The sequence below is a fragment of the Armigeres subalbatus genome, chromosome 1, assembly GCF_024139115.2.
Source record: "Armigeres subalbatus isolate Guangzhou_Male chromosome 1, GZ_Asu_2, whole genome shotgun sequence".
Taxonomy (NCBI): domain Eukaryota; kingdom Metazoa; phylum Arthropoda; class Insecta; order Diptera; family Culicidae; genus Armigeres; species Armigeres subalbatus.
The window spans coordinates 7,562,969-7,581,964 of NC_085139.1; the positions used below are offsets into that span (position 1 = coordinate 7,562,969).

At 42.6% G+C, this 18,996-nt stretch overlaps 2 protein-coding genes across 4 annotated transcripts in view; both read right to left on the minus strand.

Moving 5' to 3' along the window:
- The window catches only part of LOC134220658 (major royal jelly protein 1), a 248,982-nt gene that overhangs the window by 155,009 nt on the left and 74,977 nt on the right, over window positions 1-18,996 (minus strand). The window lies entirely within an intron of this gene.
- On the minus strand, window positions 4,793-6,931 carry LOC134212358 (uncharacterized). The gene is made up of 2 exons (XM_062690136.1): window positions 5,901-6,931; window positions 4,793-5,837 (listed from the first exon to the last, which is right to left on the minus strand). Exons 1-2 carry the CDS (start codon window positions 6,929-6,931, stop codon window positions 4,793-4,795), a joined length of 2,076 nt encoding a protein of 691 aa, XP_062546120.1.

The window sequence follows — 18,996 nt, forward strand, 5'->3', positions numbered from 1 at the left end:
AACGGTTCTGTAGCATCGCAATCGCAAATAATCGCAGCACTTCATGACACTCCTAGGAATACGGTTGAGTTAAGTTGCTTCGAAATCTCTACGCATCTTGTTAAAGCAGTAATCGATAAATTGAAACAGCCCAGCTCTATTGGTCCTGACGGAATTCCTGCCTGCGTATTAAAAAAAAGCGCTGATGCTTTTGTATATCCACTCACTGTTATATTCAATAATTCCTTGGCGCAACGTAAATTCCCTACTTGTTGGAAATCATCGGTTATGTTCCCTGTCCATAAGAAAGGTGACAAGGCAGACATTCAAAACTATCGTGGCATTACTTCGCTGTGTGCTAGCTCGAAGGTGCTCGAGATTATTGTAAATGATGCTCTGTTTGCTAGTTGCCGGCGCGCCGCGGCGTTACATTTTCTCTGATCAACACGGATTCTTTCCAAAGAGATCTGTTTCAACGAACTTAGTTCAATTCCTTTCTACGTGCCTACGTAGCATGGATTCTGGTGCTCAGGTTGATGCTGTCTATACAGACCTCAAAGCAGCCTTTGATCGTGTTGACCATGGAATATTACTAGCTAGATTGGAGAAAATTGGCATTTCCCCCGCATTTGTCTCATGGTTAAGATCGTACCTGTCTAATCGCACACTGTATGTCAAAATAGGAACTGAACAGTCTGAAACGTTTTGTAACATTTCCGGAGTTCCTCAAGGAAGCAATCTGTGCCCATTGCTTTTTGTGCTATTCATAAATGAAATCGATATATTGTTGCCATCCGGATGCCGATCGTTTTTCGCAGACGATGACAAGATCTACATGATAATTAAGAGTCTACAAGATTGCATGGAGCTTCAGAAGATGGTAGATTGTTTTGTAATGTGGTGTTCCAGAAACTTCATGACAGTTAGCATTGCTAAATGCAGTATCATCTCGTTTCATCGAAAGATCAAACCATTTGTCTTTGACTATACCATCGCAGACCAGAGTAACGCAAGTACGAGATTTGGGCGTTATGCTGGATAGTGGCCTCACATTTCGAGTCCACTACTCTGATGTAATTTCTAAAATCTAAAGCAAATAGACAGCTTGGATTTATATTCAAAATTTCTTCAGAATTCCATGATCCATTCTGCCTGCGATCACTGTATTGCTCGCTGGTACGATCCATTTTGGAGTCAAGTGTGGTTTCCTGGTGTCCATACCACGCCAACTGGATTGCTAGGATCGAATCAGTTCAGAAAAAAATCTTACGATATGCTCTGCGCTTCCTCCCATGGAATGATGCCACAAACCTGCCTCCATATGAAGAACGTTGCCAACTTCTTGGACTACAAACACTAGAACGACGACGATCCATCGCTCAAGCTGTATTTTTTTTTTATTCCTTTATTTATTTGATAGGCACTCTGTGTTACTTGACCGCTACTGTGCCGAGATCTACTGTGGTATTCTGCAGCCAGAATCCACACAGAATCTATTTTTAGATTTTTCCATTATTCATTGTTGTTGTCGTTGCCGGTCCATCTCGTCGTGAGTCCATTGTATTCGTTTTGTCCATGTCGTATATCCAATGATCGTTGCATTGTCCGGTTGCCATTTATCCGGGTGACGTTGGAGGAATGCCTCCGAGAAGAACAAGTTGTCAGTCGTCATCAGGCAGCCGTGACGGTGAGGCGTGCACCCCAATACGCCACCGCATAGACTGCGCATCCGGCGACTGACGAGGGTTTTGGTGGAGGGGCTGGGAATCGAACCCATGACCATTCGCTTGAAAGGCGAACGTGTAGCCAACTACGCTACGGGACCCCCCATCAAGCTGTATTTGTGGCAAACATTTTAAAAGGAGAAATTGGCGCCCCATCTGTTCTAACTGAGATCAATATTTACGCTTCTACAAGAATTCTACGCCAGCGGAATTTCCTCCACCTTGTAACGCGAAACGCTGAGTATGGTCAGCATGATCCTATTAGATTTATGTGTAGTATTTTCAATGACGTTTTTGAACTATTTGATTTCAACTTAACCACGCGTACCTTTCAATAACGACTCTCATTAAGATGATAACTATTTTCTAAGCATAATTTTTATTTCTTAAGGCGTTTTTATATGTTGTATGTTTTAGTTAGTTAGTATATTAAGCCAATTGTTCATTAAGACCACCAAAGTGTCAGATGAATGTATACAAATAAACAAAGAACAAAGAACGAAGCTATATTTACCCGAGCCATCTATCAAATCACGTTTATTATCTTCTCAATTAATGAAGAACTATTTTTTGAGGAATACGTGGTGGTTTGGTACAAATTGGTCAACTGACTGAAAAGATATCTCATTTTTACTCAATGTGTTGAACTTTTCACAACAATGCGAGTCCCGGAAGCTTAATGTTTGGCGAAAACTTAAGTTCGACCAAATGGCCATATGACCTAATGTCTATCCGATGTCATGTCTTTCAGTCGAAGGAACATTTGGTAGAATGTTGAAAGCGAATTTCAGCCGGTAATAAGTATGTTAGTAAAACGGAAAACGGATAATTCGTCAATAGATTTTCGGTTAAATTCGAATAAATATTCACCAAGGGCTGCAAAATGGTGGGTTGACATCAAGGAAGGAGCGTTCAACATAGCTCTGGTCTCCACAAGTTCCTATCACGCGCTTCCACGGGTCGTCCGATGACAAAAGACCGCTAGCTAAGGGTTGTGTAGCTGGTAGTGCAGTCTGGGCACTTTTGTCCTTCTGACATCAGCTAGAGTGAGAAGGTACATACGTCACGAGCGTCTGTTCACCAGGAGGTGCGGCTCAAACAGCGCCTGCCTAATGTCTATTCGACGTAATGTCTTTCCGACAATGTCCTTTCGACCAAACATCATTCGACAAAATGTACGACAAAATGATTTCGACCACATGTCCATTCGACCAAAAGTTTATTCGACGTAGAATCCCTTTGACCAAATGTCCTACGTCTCTAGTAGAGTAAAAATTCATTTTCGACTAAATAGACTAAATGGAAATGGAAATGAAGGAGGGCTTGGCCAAAGACAATATCCTGTCGGGAATATTGATTGTTTTCGTACAATTTAATCTTTTTATGAACCCGTCATTCTTTACTCAATATTGGAGCATTAATTATGTTATTTTTGAAACTCCGCGATAAATCTTCTACAAGAAATGAGACAAGCTGGAGTGTGAGAACTTTCGAGCGATTGCCATCCTTAATGCCGCCTACCAAGTGATATCCCAGATCATCTTCCGTCGTCTGTCATCATTGGTGAATGAGTTCGTGGGTGGGAGGTTATCAAGCCGGCTTCGTTGACGGCCGCTCGACAACGGACCAGATCTTTACTGTACGGCAAATCCTTCAAAAATGCCGTGAATACCAGGTCCCAACGCACCATCTGTTCGTTGATTTCAAGGCGGCATACGACAGTATAGACCGCGTAGAGCTATGGAAAATTATGGACGAGAACAGCTTCCCTGGGAAGCTTACCAGACTGATCAAAGCAACGGTGGATGGTGTGCAAAACTGTGTGAAGATTTCGTGCGAACACTACAGTTCGTTCGAATCGCGCCGGGGACTAAGACAAGGTGATGGACTTTCGTGCCTGTTGTTCAACACTGCGCTGTAGGTGTCATGCGGAGAGCCGAGTGTAACAACCGGGGTACGATTTTTAACAGATCCAGTCAATTTATTTGTTTCGTGGATGACATGGACATTGTCGGCCGAACATTTGCAAAGGTGGCAGAACTGTACACCCGCCTGAAACGTGAAGCAACAGCTTGACAGGTGGTGAATGCATCAAAGACAAAGTACATGCTTGTGGGCCGAATCGAGCGCTACAGGGCCCGCCTGGGAAGCAGTGTTACGATGGACGGAGATACCTTCGAGGTGGTCGAGGAATTCGTCTACCTTGGGTCCTTGCTAACGGCTGATAACAATGTTAGTCGTGAAACATGAAGACGCATCATCTGTGGAAGTCGGGCCTACTACGGGTTCCAGAAGAATCTGCGGTCAAAAAAAAATTCACCACCGCATTAAATGTGTCATGTACAAGACGCTGATAAGACCGATAGTCCTGTACGGACATTAAACTTGGACAATGACAAGCGCTCGGAGTATTCGAGAGACGGGTGCTTGGAACCATCTTTGGTGATGTGCAAGAAGACGGTGTGTGGCGGCGAAGAATAAACTACAAGCTCGCCCAGTTCTACGGAGGTAGCTAAAGCCGAAAGGGTACGATGGGCAGGGCGTGTTGCAAGAATGCCGGACAACAACCCTGCAAAGATGGTGTGCGCTTCCGATCCGGCAGGTACGAGACGGCGTGGAGCACTGCGAGCGAGGTGGGCAGACCAGGTGCACAACGACTTGGCGAGCGTGGGGCGCATTCGAGAATGGAGAGATGCGGCCTCGAACCGTGTATTGTGGCGTCAAATTGTTGATTCTGTGTTATCTGTTTTTGACTAAAGTTTCTTCCTTTCAAATATCCATTCGACCAAATGTACCACGATTATTCATTCGAAAATCTGCTTCCAACTAAATGTCCATTCGACCTAATGTCTATTCGACGTAATGTCCTTCCAACCAAACGTCATTCAACCAAATGTCCTGCATCTCAAATGGATTAACAATCCATTTTCGACCAAATGTTATTCGATGAAATGGTGTAGATTTCATAGGTGAAGAATGTAATTCCCATTGAACATTTATTAGGGATATTTTTAAATAGTTTGCGTTAGTTTCACATAATTTAAGCATAAAATATCTCAAGTTCGATCGTCAAAGTCGTAGCATAATCATTAGCATATCAATTTGCTGAAAGTAGCATCATCCCATTTGTACTTTTGCTGTAGTTTAAAATAAACCACTTCTTCAATAAAAGCAATCGTAGCCAAACCCAACCCGACTACTCCTAAGATAAATGCTCCTTCAATATGTTCCAACTTCAGCACAATTTGACCATCACCATGACCCCCACTGCCATCGCCGCCATCGCTGCCGCTGTCACCGTCGTCCAAAGCCTCATCAATTCGGATTTTGTCACTTTCCACTTGCCATTTACCGAGCAACCCAGACTCACTGATACGCCTGATCAGTTCGTTAATCTTCGGCAGTAGATGGAAGTCCTTCTTAACCATCATTCCCACCGAATACGTTTGAATATTGTCGGTCCTCGGAAAACAGAAGATCTCCACCTCGCCAATGCTTTTGCTGTTGTGTGAATGAGCCCTCGAGACGGCCACTGCAATTGTCTGTTCCGAGTGCAAACGCGCCAAGCAGTCGTCCATGTTGGGGCAAGTTTTATAGATGCTTGTGATGTGCTCAGATACCCAATCCGGTCTATCGAAGAAAACCAAACTATTCTCCGCTCCGACAAATTGAAAGTTCTGCTTGATCGCTGCCTCCACTGTACTGACCTGAGTCTCAAAACGCGGCCGTGTGAGCACCGATATTAGAAAACTGTGATAGGCCGCACTCCAATGGATCCCGTAGATCATATAACCTATTAGGAAAAACCTTGTCGAGAACCGTTTTGGCCAGTAGTGTGCGTATACGCTCAAGGATAAAGCTAACGATTGCAGTGCCATCCACGTGTAGTTCTCCGGATAGGTATGATCTATGTGATTGAAACAGTAGATAATACCCGCAGCGAAGAAAATGATAAAGATAGCTATCAGCCAGGTCCACAAATTGAAAATGATAAATACATTGAGCCACTTGGGTGCATGTCGAGCTGTAGCCACGCACCATGTCAGATCATCCTGATAGTATGGGATCGATGACGAAAGAAGCTTCCGGCTGATTGGGTTCTCGTACAGGCCCCCAATCATGACGTCCGTTCGCCTATTCATGAAGGAATTTCGAATTTTATTAGAGATGTTGATGTTGGATATCTAAGCAACTAACCTTTTGATCAAATCGGCGTAGAATCCGGTAATGTTATCAGCCGTGATGCGCGCTGTAGCTCTCTCCGGTTCAATAACCTTATACACTGGTGTGAGTTTCATTCGGTTAGTGACCGCCTCTATCATCAGCACTTCCAAACCCTTCTCGACGTACGTTTCATTGCCGACTACGAATGGTTCCCAAATGGGAGTTGAAACCTTCAGCGGACAGTAATTGTAGTCCTTCGGAATTTTGGGACCATAGTCCGAAAAGAAATGCTTTTCGCGGAACATCCATACGGTTTCCTGAGCAAACTCTTGGTCGTAATTTCCGTCACTTTGTATTTCCAAAGAACTGTTGGTGAAAGTTTCGTTAAAGTATTCCCCATTCGATTCTACAAATCCAGAATTTTCCGCTTGTTGTATCCGTTCAACAGGTATTTCAACGTACTCGCACTCGTCGATCAACCGAATGTTAACAATATCGTCAGCACAGCCCCCGTTCTCGTACGGAAACCAAGTCCACACTTCTAACACACTCGTTCCATATCTCTGTGCCATTACGTTGACGTTCAGCACCGAGTTCTCGAACAGCTTTTGCAAAGCATTTCGGACTTCGATCTCGAATATCAGAGGAGTCATCTCAGAGGTGAACAAGATGACCACTTGGGCCAATGGATTCCATGTGGGCAACTTCCTCAGCTGATCGATAGGAGGATCCAACTCGGATGAGTCACTCACCATCAGCAAGTAATTTTTGGCCTTCTCTGTCACATGCGAAGCGTTATGGTGCTTCTTACGGCCGTCTTTTACCATAACGCCCATCTCATGCCGCGGATCTTCGCTAAACGATTTCAGAATATTCAACTGGAACATGGAAGTGTCCGGTTTGATGTTGATTATTGCAAGCGACCCTTTCATGGCGCGTTCCGATTTGAAGTACTTTTCACATAGTCGCTTCACACAGGGGACAACCGTTAGAAGGTTTTCTTCAACATTTTGTTCGAGGAAGGCTTGACCGGACACTAATCCCAGAGTTGTTATTACAATCATTGGGGACCACATTTTTCAAGGTATCTTTTGTCATAGCACTTCCGTTTATATAGCATGGGAAATCATTGCTTAACGGTGTTTCGATCAATTGAGCACATATTTGTCAACGGCAATCATATCCAAATTTCCGATTAAATATTTGACTAAACGCCGCAAGCTGCTCATAGGAACATACAACGGCCGCGGGCTACAAATTCAGTACCGCCAAGAGGCGTTATTATCGTCGATTACTTTTGTTTCGCGTGAACGGAAATACCTAACCTTCTCTAATATGCATTGATTTCTGTCCAATGGAGGGTCATTATTCTACTTATCTTATGATGATACTTTCGGGAAGAATGTATCAGTAAGTTCGCATAAAAAGTTCATTTATCACATCTGCACATTGTAATATTATTCTTCCGTTATAACCTTTGGCGTAAATTAGGTTGGGGATAGGTTGGACTTGGTCCTCAGACAATTTAAAAAATAGTCAATTTTCAAAGACCATATTTCAAATCGGATCGCGCCATGAAAGGGTCGCTTGTAATAATCAACAATATTCTTTCACAATCAGATTTGTAATTTTGTCATAATACTTTTGCACACATTGAATCGTATGATCAGTTGTTTGGCAAAGTATCCAACTTCTCGTTCCAAATTCCTAATATGTAACACGGATTTTTTTAGATGTTCACTGACAATCATTGTCACATTCACTTTCATTGCCATCGATCATTTAATAATTGAAATACATTATTTCAGTCCGGCTCAACGGTTGTACCAAGTATAGAAATAAGAAAGTTCGATAAAAATGTATACCCCCTTGCTAAAAAAGCTGCGGCATTTTTCGATCTCAACTAAATTATCTAAACGGTGAACATGGACGATAACTGTGTACATATATTATTGACCTCAAACTTGCATGCTACTAGGATGAGCTACAACTTGGGAGGCCCAACCTGATGGAGGTGCGGAAGCGAGCCAACGAGCTCTATGACTTCGTGAAGGACAAGCACAATGTTCTCACGAAGATCAAGCTTCTAGTGACGAGCATCAAGTCCGCCGTTAAAGCTGCTGAGCACGAACAGAACGCGCTCAAAAGAAGAGCGGAAGCAGCTGAAAAAGCACAGAAAGATACAGCGGAGCATACAATAGTCGAGGCACTGCATACACCAATGAGCCCCCGGAAAGCAGGAAGTCCCGAAGAAGCAGCGAAACATGCAAAATTGTGCTAGCGTACTGAAGGAAGGCGTCAAGAACAGTGATTGGCAAACCGTGGAAAGTCAGCGGGAGAAGAGAAAGAAGCAGAAGAAGCACGTGGAAAAGAAGAAGGAGCAGAAGAAGAAAGGAAAACATCGCTCTTCTCATGATAGGTCAAGGCGGACGCCTTGATAGTCGAACTGAGCGACAAGATGACATACGCCGCGATCTTACGGAAGGTAAGAGAGAACCCGGTCTGTGGACTGTGGTGAGGAGTAGGCGTACTCAGAAGGCGGAATTGCTGTTCGAGCTGAAGAAGGATCCCACGGTCAAGAGCTTGGCCTTCCGGGAGCTCACTGCAAATTCCTTAGGTAGTGAAGGAAACGTAAGGGCTTTAACGCAGGAGGCAGTGGTCGAGTGCAGAAACATGGACGAGATGACATCGGTAGACGAACTGAGGGAAGCACTGACCTCACAGTGCACGCTGGGTGAAGTTCAGATGGCCATTCGGCTGAGGAAAGCGTACGATGGTACACAAATAGCAGCGATACGACTACCAGTAGACGCTGCCAACAAAATAGTGCAGGTGGGCAAGGTCAATGTGTCCGTTGAGAATCACCCCTCGAGTCAGCAAACAGATGGAGCGATGCTTCAAATGTATGGCGTTTGGACACCAGGCGCAAAGCTTCAGTGGCCCGGACAGATCCGGTCTTTGTAGGAAATGCGGTGGAGAAGAACACGTTGCTAGAGACTGCACGAAGTAACCAATTTGCCTGCTCTGCAAACCGGAGGACGGAAACGACCATATGATGGGTGGCTTCCAATGCCCTGCCTACAAGAAGGCGATGGCGGGTCGAGATTAATGGAGATCATCCAGTTAAATCTCAATCAGGGATTGGATCCTAAAGAGAAAGAGCAAGTCTCTCACTTATCATCTCTGTATACATATACGATATGTAGCATACCGCGAGAAACTTTTTTCGCAAGCTGTCATGATAGAGAACTGATTCGGGATGTTATACCCCATGATAAATTTCTTTTAGAAAGCTCCAAATGTGGGGAGCACTGGCTCTGATGATGCATTTCAATTTGTTCTACACAACTGTGCAGTAACCAACACGAATGGAGCGAAAACAAATGTGTCCGGACAAGCTGAATATCATCGTTGACGGTCTCTTCACGCAGCATGATTCTACGATGTGGCCGTCCGTAGATGAACACGGAGTAACCTTTGCAGGTATGCAAGTCTCCAACGACGAGCTGTCATCAGTGGCGAAAGGTCTGAAAACTGAAGAAAGCTCCGGGTCCGGACTGGAATTCCAAACGTGACTCTAAAAACTGCGATACTGGCGTTTCCAGATTTGTTCAGGATGGTGCTGCAGAAATGCCTAGCAGATGGTAACTTTCCATATAGGTGGAAGATCCAGAAACTAGTGCTGCTGCCGAGATCAGGGAAACCGTCGAAGACTCCAGCATCGTATAGGGCCATATGCCTGCTGGATACACTGAAGCTTCTGGAAAGCATTACCCTTAATCGGCTGACGCAGTTCACCGAGGGCGAGACCGGCTTATTGGAAAAGCAGTTCGGATTCCGAAAAGGCAGATCGACGGTGGATGCAACCAGGACGGTCATTGAAGTTTCAGAGAGAGCGATTATGGGCTGTAGTAACGATTGATGTCAAAAACGCTTTTGACAGTGCCAGCTGGGAGGCCATCGCCGCAGTGCTGCACGGTATGCGGGTTCCTGACTACTTGTGTAGAATCCTTGCAAGTTACTTCCAGAGCCGGATCTTGGTTTACGAAACGGATTCGGGACAGAAGTCGATTAGGGTTACGGCAGGTGCTCTGCAAGGTTCCATACTAGGCCCAACGCCCAAAATTATGTACAACGGAGTTCTAAAACTGAAGTTGCCCAAAGGCGTGATGATTTTCGGATTCACGGACGATGTCGTCCTTACGATAACCGGAGAGTCGCTGGGAGAAGTAGAAATGCTGGTGGCGGAAACGACCGACGCAGGTGAAAACTGAATGAATGGAGTCAAGCTGCAGCTTGCTCACCACAAAACAGAAGTTATGCTGGTTAGCAACCGCCGATCGGCGGATTCAGATTACCGTAGAAGGGCACATCATACCGCCCGTGCGGGCTTGGAGGCATCTAGGAGTGATGCTCGACGACCGGTTGAATTTCAACACCTATGTGGACTATTCCTGCTAAAATGCGGCTAAAATGGTCAGTGCGAACGTGGGTGTCCTGAAAAGCAGCAGTAGACGTCTTCTGGCAGCAGTATCATTTTCGATACTGAGGTACGGAGCTCCAGTCTGGGAACTTGCGCTCAAGACGAAACGTAACCGCAGAAAGTTGAACAGCGCGTTTCACCTATTGGCCGTTCGAGTCGCAAGTGCGTACCGAACCATTTCGTCGGAGGCAGTTTGCGTTATCCCAGTGATGATTCTAATCTGCATAACTCTAGCTGAGGATATCGAGTGCTACTAACGGAGAGATACCAGAAATGTGAGGAAGGCGGTGAGACTGGACTCTATGGTGAAGTTGTAGCAGGAGTGGGATAATGCGGATAATGGAAGGTGGACACGTCGGCTTATCCACAATTTGTCGACGTGGGTGAACAGGCAGCATGGTGAGGTGAACTTTTACCTTACACAGTACCTGTCCGGACACGGTTGTTTCCGCCAATATTTGCACCGGTGTGGCCAAGCGTCATTGCCATTCTGCCCGGCGTGTATCAACGTAGAGTAGACTCCAGAGCACGTGATATTCGACTGCCCGAGGTTTGCGGAGGCACGTAGAAGAATGCCTGCCATAAGGGCGGATAACATCGTAGAGCGAATGTGTAACACTTTTTGTATGGAATGTTTAGTTTTTTTGTATGGATCGTAACGCGCGGCTATTATTTTCCTGTTCGGGTTTCCCATGCGACCAGTTATTAGATCTATTGTAGCGTTACCCGTATCTTTAGTGTTTAAGTGCATGTCGAATTATTACATTACTATTGATAAGCAATGCAGTATCGGTTTCGATACAATTGTTGTTTTGTTTTCTCAAGAGCACCATGACACCCGCTATTTAGACCCTTCACAGAGAGCAATCCCATTGAAAGCGCGCACCTTGTCAATATGAAATCAATCCTTTCTTGAGAAAACAGAACAGTAATACTGATTTGGCTAACCCTAGCCACATCCTTGTCTTCCTTCTAGAATATCAACAGTAAAGCTACAAACCCGGGATTTAGCTTTGTATACAATACCATTTCAAGCAAGAGAATTTGTTCAGTAACAAGAACTTCCGTGTGTTCCTCTCACTTCCATTGTTCACCTGTTAATTAAGAGTTAGTACGTATTTAAACCCCTAACTCGATTTTTCCAGCAATCAGTTCAGCCTAGGACCGGGTACCGAGGTTTTTTGACTAATTGCTTGAAAAGTTGTTTCCGCTGTATACAGTTTAGCCTCAAACAAGAAGAATTCAAGTCTTTCAACTGTCTGCAAGGTAACATTAATTATGTTTTATTTCTGAGTGCTGTTGGTAGCGGGAACTAAATACGATGAATCCTTGCCACAACTTATTGCCCTAGCTACAAAAATGGGCTCTGTTTGGTAGATCTTACACCGTAACAAACTACGTCAAAGTGTTCTACCGTGTTACCCTACCCCTAGAGCGTTACGTAATTTGTGAAAGGAAATTTGTGGCACGACCGCCGAAGGATCTACACAACGTAGCAGTGGATCTCAGCAAGCCAGTTGGCGAACTAGCCTAAGCTAGAAGCCGGAATTTTTAGAAGAAGTGCATGAGAACAAACTTATACCCCTCCCCCTGCCCCCATCCGAAGTAGTCGCAGCATCCCAAGGTCCCGATGGGACTGACGCGGAGGATAAGGGACCCGGGTTTATCCGGAGGGCACAGCCCTTTTCGCCTACGACGTGTCTGTCGCGAAGGTTCTTGATGACCTTGTTGTGATCGTGCTTTACGCAGGTTGGTCTTGTTTTGCAGCCAACATTTGGTGAATGACATTTCTGGATCCCAATGAGAATCAAATCAGATGTTAGTTAACAAAACAAAGACGATTGTTTTTTACTGGCCCGACGTTTCAGCCGATGGGTTGCGACCTTTTTTAAGGGTCGTACAGTCTTTCGTCTATCTATAAGACCGTTGAAAAAGGCCACAACCCATCAGCCGAAACGTCGGGCAAGTAAAAAACCATCGTCCTGATTTTCCAGACTGAGAAAGCCAACTTCCGAGTATTTCATCTTATCCAGTCGAAAAACACCCTTCCAATACAAAGACCACCATAATTTTTTCTTTGAGATGTTGGCTGCAAAAACACGGCGTTGTTCCACCCACCTGGTTATCCGTGAAACGAGACTCCCGTGGAACGAGAATAATATGCCATTTAGAATCCCCTTGCAGCCGAGGTTTTGTTGTTGTTTGTCGACGGATAACTGCTTTTTTTAAACTGGGCTTTGGCTTTGGCCCAGTTAGCGAACGCCCAGTTTAAATCAGTCCATTAAAAAAGCGCTCAGTTAGCGAACTGTTGCTGTATTACATTTGAATAAATAAATAATTAGCCCAATATCTGTTCCCATCGTGAAACATCCTATCCATCAAAGCATGCATCTCCAGGTTTTTCCTTTCTCTTCAATTTTGTCTATTTTGTTCGCCTCATTGTTCCATATGGGCGGATCCCATTCTTTGTCCACCAACATGAAAAACCTCCTAGTTTTTGTGTAAAGAGTGATGGACTCCGTGCGTATAATGGAACCCCTGAACAAAACCCCAAATTAAATGCTGGAATCGACTATTTTCTGTAAACTTCCGTCGGATGGAGTTGCTTCATGTAACAGAACAGTAGTACAATACATTTGTTATGAACCGGAAATCAAGAATTTGATTATAATAACTAATTTGTAAATGTAATTACACTAAGAGGTCCATTACTAGCACACAACAGGGGGTCCATAACAGGCACAAGAAACATGTGGGAATGGATCATGTAAATCAAATGGGGAGACCATAATACGTATATAAATAAACCTGACGTTGCGTATTATGAACCCGGGGGTGGCCATAATAGCTACACAGACAAACAGACATAACACTCGCCAAATGTCCATCGTTCACTGATTTACTGGTCAATTCAAATAGTCATTAGTTGGCCAATCGATCACTCGTGGCGCGCACATCGGATTTGCTCTAATTTGACGTTTGCTCACTTCAACAGATGTCGTTAGTGTTTGAACTACGATAAATTCGATGAGTGATTGTTCAATGTGTTATGACTGTTTGTCTATCACATACTGCTACATCTTTTAAAAATGCTTGGCTAGTTTTATGCAAGTTTTATTAAGGATGTTATCGATCATTTAGTAATCTGGCTTCGATCATTTAGGGTCTGTCTCAGTTGGAGAGTTAAACTGAAGTTAAACTTAAAAGTGACATTTCAATAATTCTCGGGAACTTTTTCAAATCGGCGTATGTAACATTTTGATCAAGCTGAGAAAATGAGCTTGGAAGTTTTCAGATTTTATTTTTATTCCTATTTAGAAACTAATCATGTTTATTGCAATTGAATACACCTCAACGATACATTATAAAAAGGTTCATCGTCACTGACTCTGAAATCTGCACTGCGTGTGAACATTTCAGTTATTTTGATAAAAATATATGTTACAACGTTCTGCAACAGATAAATCACATACGTCGTTTTGATACGTTAGCATGACCGAGGTCATGCTACTTTCGTCGAAATGTTACGCTGCTCCGTACGCTGCATTGTTGATACGTCGAAATGTTGCGTCAAGTTGAAACGTTTCACGCACATGCGACAAAAAAATTGCAACACTTACAACACGGCGTAACAACATTTGCTGCAGAAAAACAACGTAAAATGTTTTTCTTAACGAAAATCAGAGTATTCAAGCAACATGCTTAATTTTGAAATCAGTGATGAAAAAGTACAAGCAGACGCACGTTTTAAACTATTTAGTTGTTCGAAAAAACTTTTTAAAGTACATTTTCTGCCAAGCGGTGTATGTGCAATATTTTCAACAATGATGTTACACCGTTTTGCAAAAAATTGATTTCCATTTTTAAAAACACATTTTCATGTAGCTTTGAAGATACACATTTTTAATGAATTTGATGCCATATGCTGTTGAAAACGGGTTTGTTTACAATTTGCGACATACGTCGTTTTGAAAAAGTACCCGAGAATTATCAAATAACCCTGCTCGCAGAGCAAGATTACTTTTGACAGATATCGAATCATTTTACATCGATGTCTTATTGGAATTGCTGGGCAGCACCAGCCATTCTTATTACCGGGTTATTTGCTAATTTTCGAACTGTTACTTTCAAGTTTTATTCTCCAAATGAGACAGACCCTTAGTAGTTTGTCAATAACTCATTGCAGAAACTGAATTTCAAAATGTGTTGTATGGAGGACTTCTAGTGCGAAGGTTTTTCTACGACCCTGCCTAATAGTTTGTTTTTGACTTCTACTAATAACGAAGTTAAAGCGCTATTTGTAGTAACTTATACTGAATGATAACAAAATTAAAATCATTTAGTTTAAGTTACTGTAACTAGTACTGGAAAAGGTTATGATCGTCATAAGACAGAGAGGAAATCGTGGATTCTTTGATCAATTTTACATGAAAGCATGTTGTTCTTTATATTAAAATTAAAATTTCTAAATTATTTCAATAAATATATGCGAAGATTAGTGATTAGCCGTAATCATATTCTTTTAATTCACCCAGTAGAAAGTGAGAATAAACACAAAAATACGCAGATATCTCTCGCTTAACTTTTCAAAAGGGCTTAAGTAACATTTTTTCATTAATTAATTTGAGTACTGCAATCAAAAGCTTCCATATTTTTTTTGTTGATTGCGCTATTCAAAGTAATTCAAGAAAAAATGTTACTTAGGTCCTTTTAAAAAGGTAAGCAAGATTTCACACTTTCATGCCCTGTCACGGGACAAATATTTTTTGAGATTTTTGTAGCATGCCATTCATCCTTCGCGTTTCTATAGATATTGAAAGGGGCAGATATGTAAACATCGCGTGAAATCTCTCTGCAACTAGTGCTATAACTCCGTTTTTTCACTCAAAGAACCATAAGGCAGAGTTGTAGAAAAACCTTCACACTAGAAGTCCTCCATACAACACATTTTGAAATTCAGCTTCTGGAATAGGTTAAGGACAAATTACTAAATTATCGAAGTCGGATTAAATGATCGATAACTTTAGAAGTAAGCATTATAAAAGCAGATCTAAATTCAAGCTCGCAAACAACAACAATTTTCTGTTTTTCTATAAAGAATTCAAATATAATACAATAACAATTTGTACAATCAATGAAGCGGTCACGGTTCACCGGGAACAATATGGGGTCGTTAAAATATGACGTCACATGTTTTAGAGTGGAAGGGGGTCTAAGATTTTGTGACAGTACATATAGGGGTACGGTTCGCCACTTCATCTCATAGCTCCTATTTCCATAAAAACCAAGGCAGTGAGCACGCATGTTGACAAAAAGAAGCGACGAATTTGGTGCCGTATTTCATTGTTTAGCGATGAGATGGATATATGTACAGTGAGATGGAGATCGGAACATTTCCCCTACTAGGTATACAAAAAACGAGGGTGGTCTTGAAATCTTAAAAAGTAGTGGACGTCATATTTGAATCGCGCCTAATCTTCTTTCAATCCACGAAGTTTCAGATCAACAGAAAGGTTGTAATTACCGACGATTATGGCCTTCGTCAGATGCGTGACTACCATCCACATATGACACGTGCCTAGCTTGGCGTTCCGCACGAGCATCGTCACGCGACCACGCCATTACAATGACTGATGCTTGAGAAAATCTATTTTCGTTTCGGTCTCCCTACCTAAACAAGTCATTCATCATTCATAGGAGTTCAATAGGTTTTCCCAATGCACAATAGGGAAAACTTGTACGGAAAGAGATCAATATTTTGAATTGGTTGATTCCAGAGTAGTGAGCAAAACTGCGTCTATCTGGCCATATTTTCATGAAACCTTCAGCTGTGCGATGCCTACACTTCGTTGGTCCCAATGGCAATGGTTCCAGCATATGTGAACCGATACCTTGCCGAGCAGCATTATCAATTATTAATGTTTATTTTTGCGCATTCGGTGCGACGAAAGCATAGATATCGATGTTGGTATAATACTAATACCACAGTTGGAAACGTGCGAACGTGATCTTTCAGTTCGGTCATTATCTATTACTGCCACGAGCCAAGCGTCTCGGTTAATTGACTGGTTGAGTGTTTGATCTTTGGAATACTGAACTCTCGAGGTTCGATCGCAGGTCGTCCAACACGTGATGGATCGTACGGTGGGTGGCAGAATTCCTACATATGGCTAATGTTTGAGGCATGCGATCGACATATGGATGTTGGTTATTACGCCATCCGATGTTGGAGAGGTCCATTGTTCTATGGAATGAAGCATTCAGTTTATGATTAGTGATAATGGTGGAATTGCTTAGACATTGTTAATCTGAAACTCCCATTTGATTGCCTAATTGTACAATTATATCACTTACATTTTGTATTGATGGGTATTGAGTGTGTCTGAGCACTGAGCAGTCATATTTTGGATTCTATCTCTTTGAGTATAATATGTTTATGTCAGATCGGCAGCGACCTACGCAACAATGATAGGGTCACGATCAGCACTGGAATAGGTCGTGATTAGCAAAGAGAGAAAAGCTCCTTTTTATCTCATACACCCAACGCTCTATGATCGTGTTTTGTGTTGTGTATTTTTATATTAACATGCAATTGTGTTTTTTTTTTATTAACATGTAGCCCTTGAAGAATCCTATAACTTTTTCCTATTTCCTTTTTCTTCCAAATTTGGAATTGACGGCGTGAGAACCGAATTAGTGTCAAATAACATAAATGTCGTGACATTCCGTAACATTTTTGTTTTAAATTTAGCTCTCATGTCTCACACTTTATTTAGAACAATGATCTGTTTGACAAAGTTCTAGGATGTTTAAGGAATTACATGTTAATTAAAAAATCCGAATTGTGAACAACTTTTGAACACATTTATTAGTAAATTAGTAATCGCAATCCAATGATATTTTTGTGACATAATTGATGATATTGTCTGTTCTACTGGTAACAAAATGCGTGGTACATTTGGTGAGTGTATCAATGGCTAGGGTATTGCTTACCTGACGGGCTTTTGATACATGTTGCTCGAGGGCTAGGGAGAGCGCCGACGTCTTCGGATGACACTGGATGCCGCTGGTAGTCGATGTTCTTGTCCACGCACCGTTGAAACCGACCCCAGTCGTCTTAGTGATAGTTACGCCGGGCTAGCTCGTGTCAATTCACCGAAGTTCCAACTTCAGCCACCTGAGTTTCAGGAAGACGATCGGATGGGAGAAGTGATCGTTCATGTTCGTGGCCCAAGACAGTGTCATCGGGTAGGGCTCTCAGGGCTCAGGATGGTGTAGTGGTCCTCTTACTCGTCGTTGGACCAGATGACTCCGTTCCGGTTTGAGGCGGTGTTGCCTCACCATTTGGTGCTTTGCTCACTCGGCGCAGGCGAAGATGAACTGCCCCTGCGCCGAGTGAGCTTTACTATATCCCTTCGTAGTTCGGCCGACGTGCCATCGTCGACTTTGACTTGTGTGGGACAACAAGCCACCCATGATCACATATTAGTAACATTTGCATGTTTTGTGATTTTGAGATAAGCTTGTGATTCGTCTGCAAATAGTTGGTTCTTTCAGTTGGCTAGATGAAATCAGAAGGTTTGTTCTGAAAAACCTTAAAAAAGCAGCAAATCACCAACATTGAGCAAAGTGACCGCATAACAGTAACACCGAAGAATGTTGTCGGCTGTATACCATGGAAATAGCAGCCAAGCAAAAATTTACGCAACTAATTTTTACTCAAATACCAAGTAATGCAAATGTTGTTACCGAAGAAATCAACAAGAGAAGATTTGTACGTAATTTCTAATAATTTTTAGAAGATCGTTCAGATTTCCATACTTATGTGTATCTCAAACATTATCCTCCCATTTTTCTCAACCCTAATTTTTTCGATTGTTACAAATATGCGATCATGGGCAGTATTGTAAATGGTTGATAGTTTGGAATTAAACCGATATGCAGCGCTAGTTCGAAATGAATTTTCTACTGGGAATCCCTCCGGGAATCCGCATTGCATTTCAGGAATTCCTGATAAACTTCCAGCACGTATTGGAAGCTCTGCAAACTTTTTTCCGTTAAACTCTTTAGTATCCATAAATTATCGACGCCTCCAGAGAGCAACTATTGGTTACCCTCGTGGCCCGAGGGAAAAAAAAAACTCTACGGGGAAGTAAAAGGTGTTTTGTGGGATCGCGATGTGGTTTATATGCAGGCCATCTATGCCTTTTTTTGCTCGTCTGACATAAAAGTATAATATCCATTTTTTTTTCTTTCTCGGTTTTTTCTTATCTTTGTCTTATTGTTCTCTCTAACACGAAGCTATGGCCATCCGGAAGATGCTCCCTGACGAACCACAACTCGAGCAGGACGCTACGCCATACCGTTAATGATGTCAAATATCCGGATGAGCAGCTGTAATACCTCAAGCCAACCTCGTCCGTCCTGAAATTACGCAATCTAACCTTGAGTCGCCACGAGTATCTTGCTCTATACCCCTTTCCCCTTACTAACTGTTGATAATAAGATGATATCGATTGTAAATATCATAAAGAGTCTCGGCTCCGTTAAATGTTATACACGCCTGGGCCTGTCAAATAAACGCAATAGATAAAAAATATCCATAAATTACGTAACTTTTAGAGGAGGAGGGGGGTTACCCGAAGT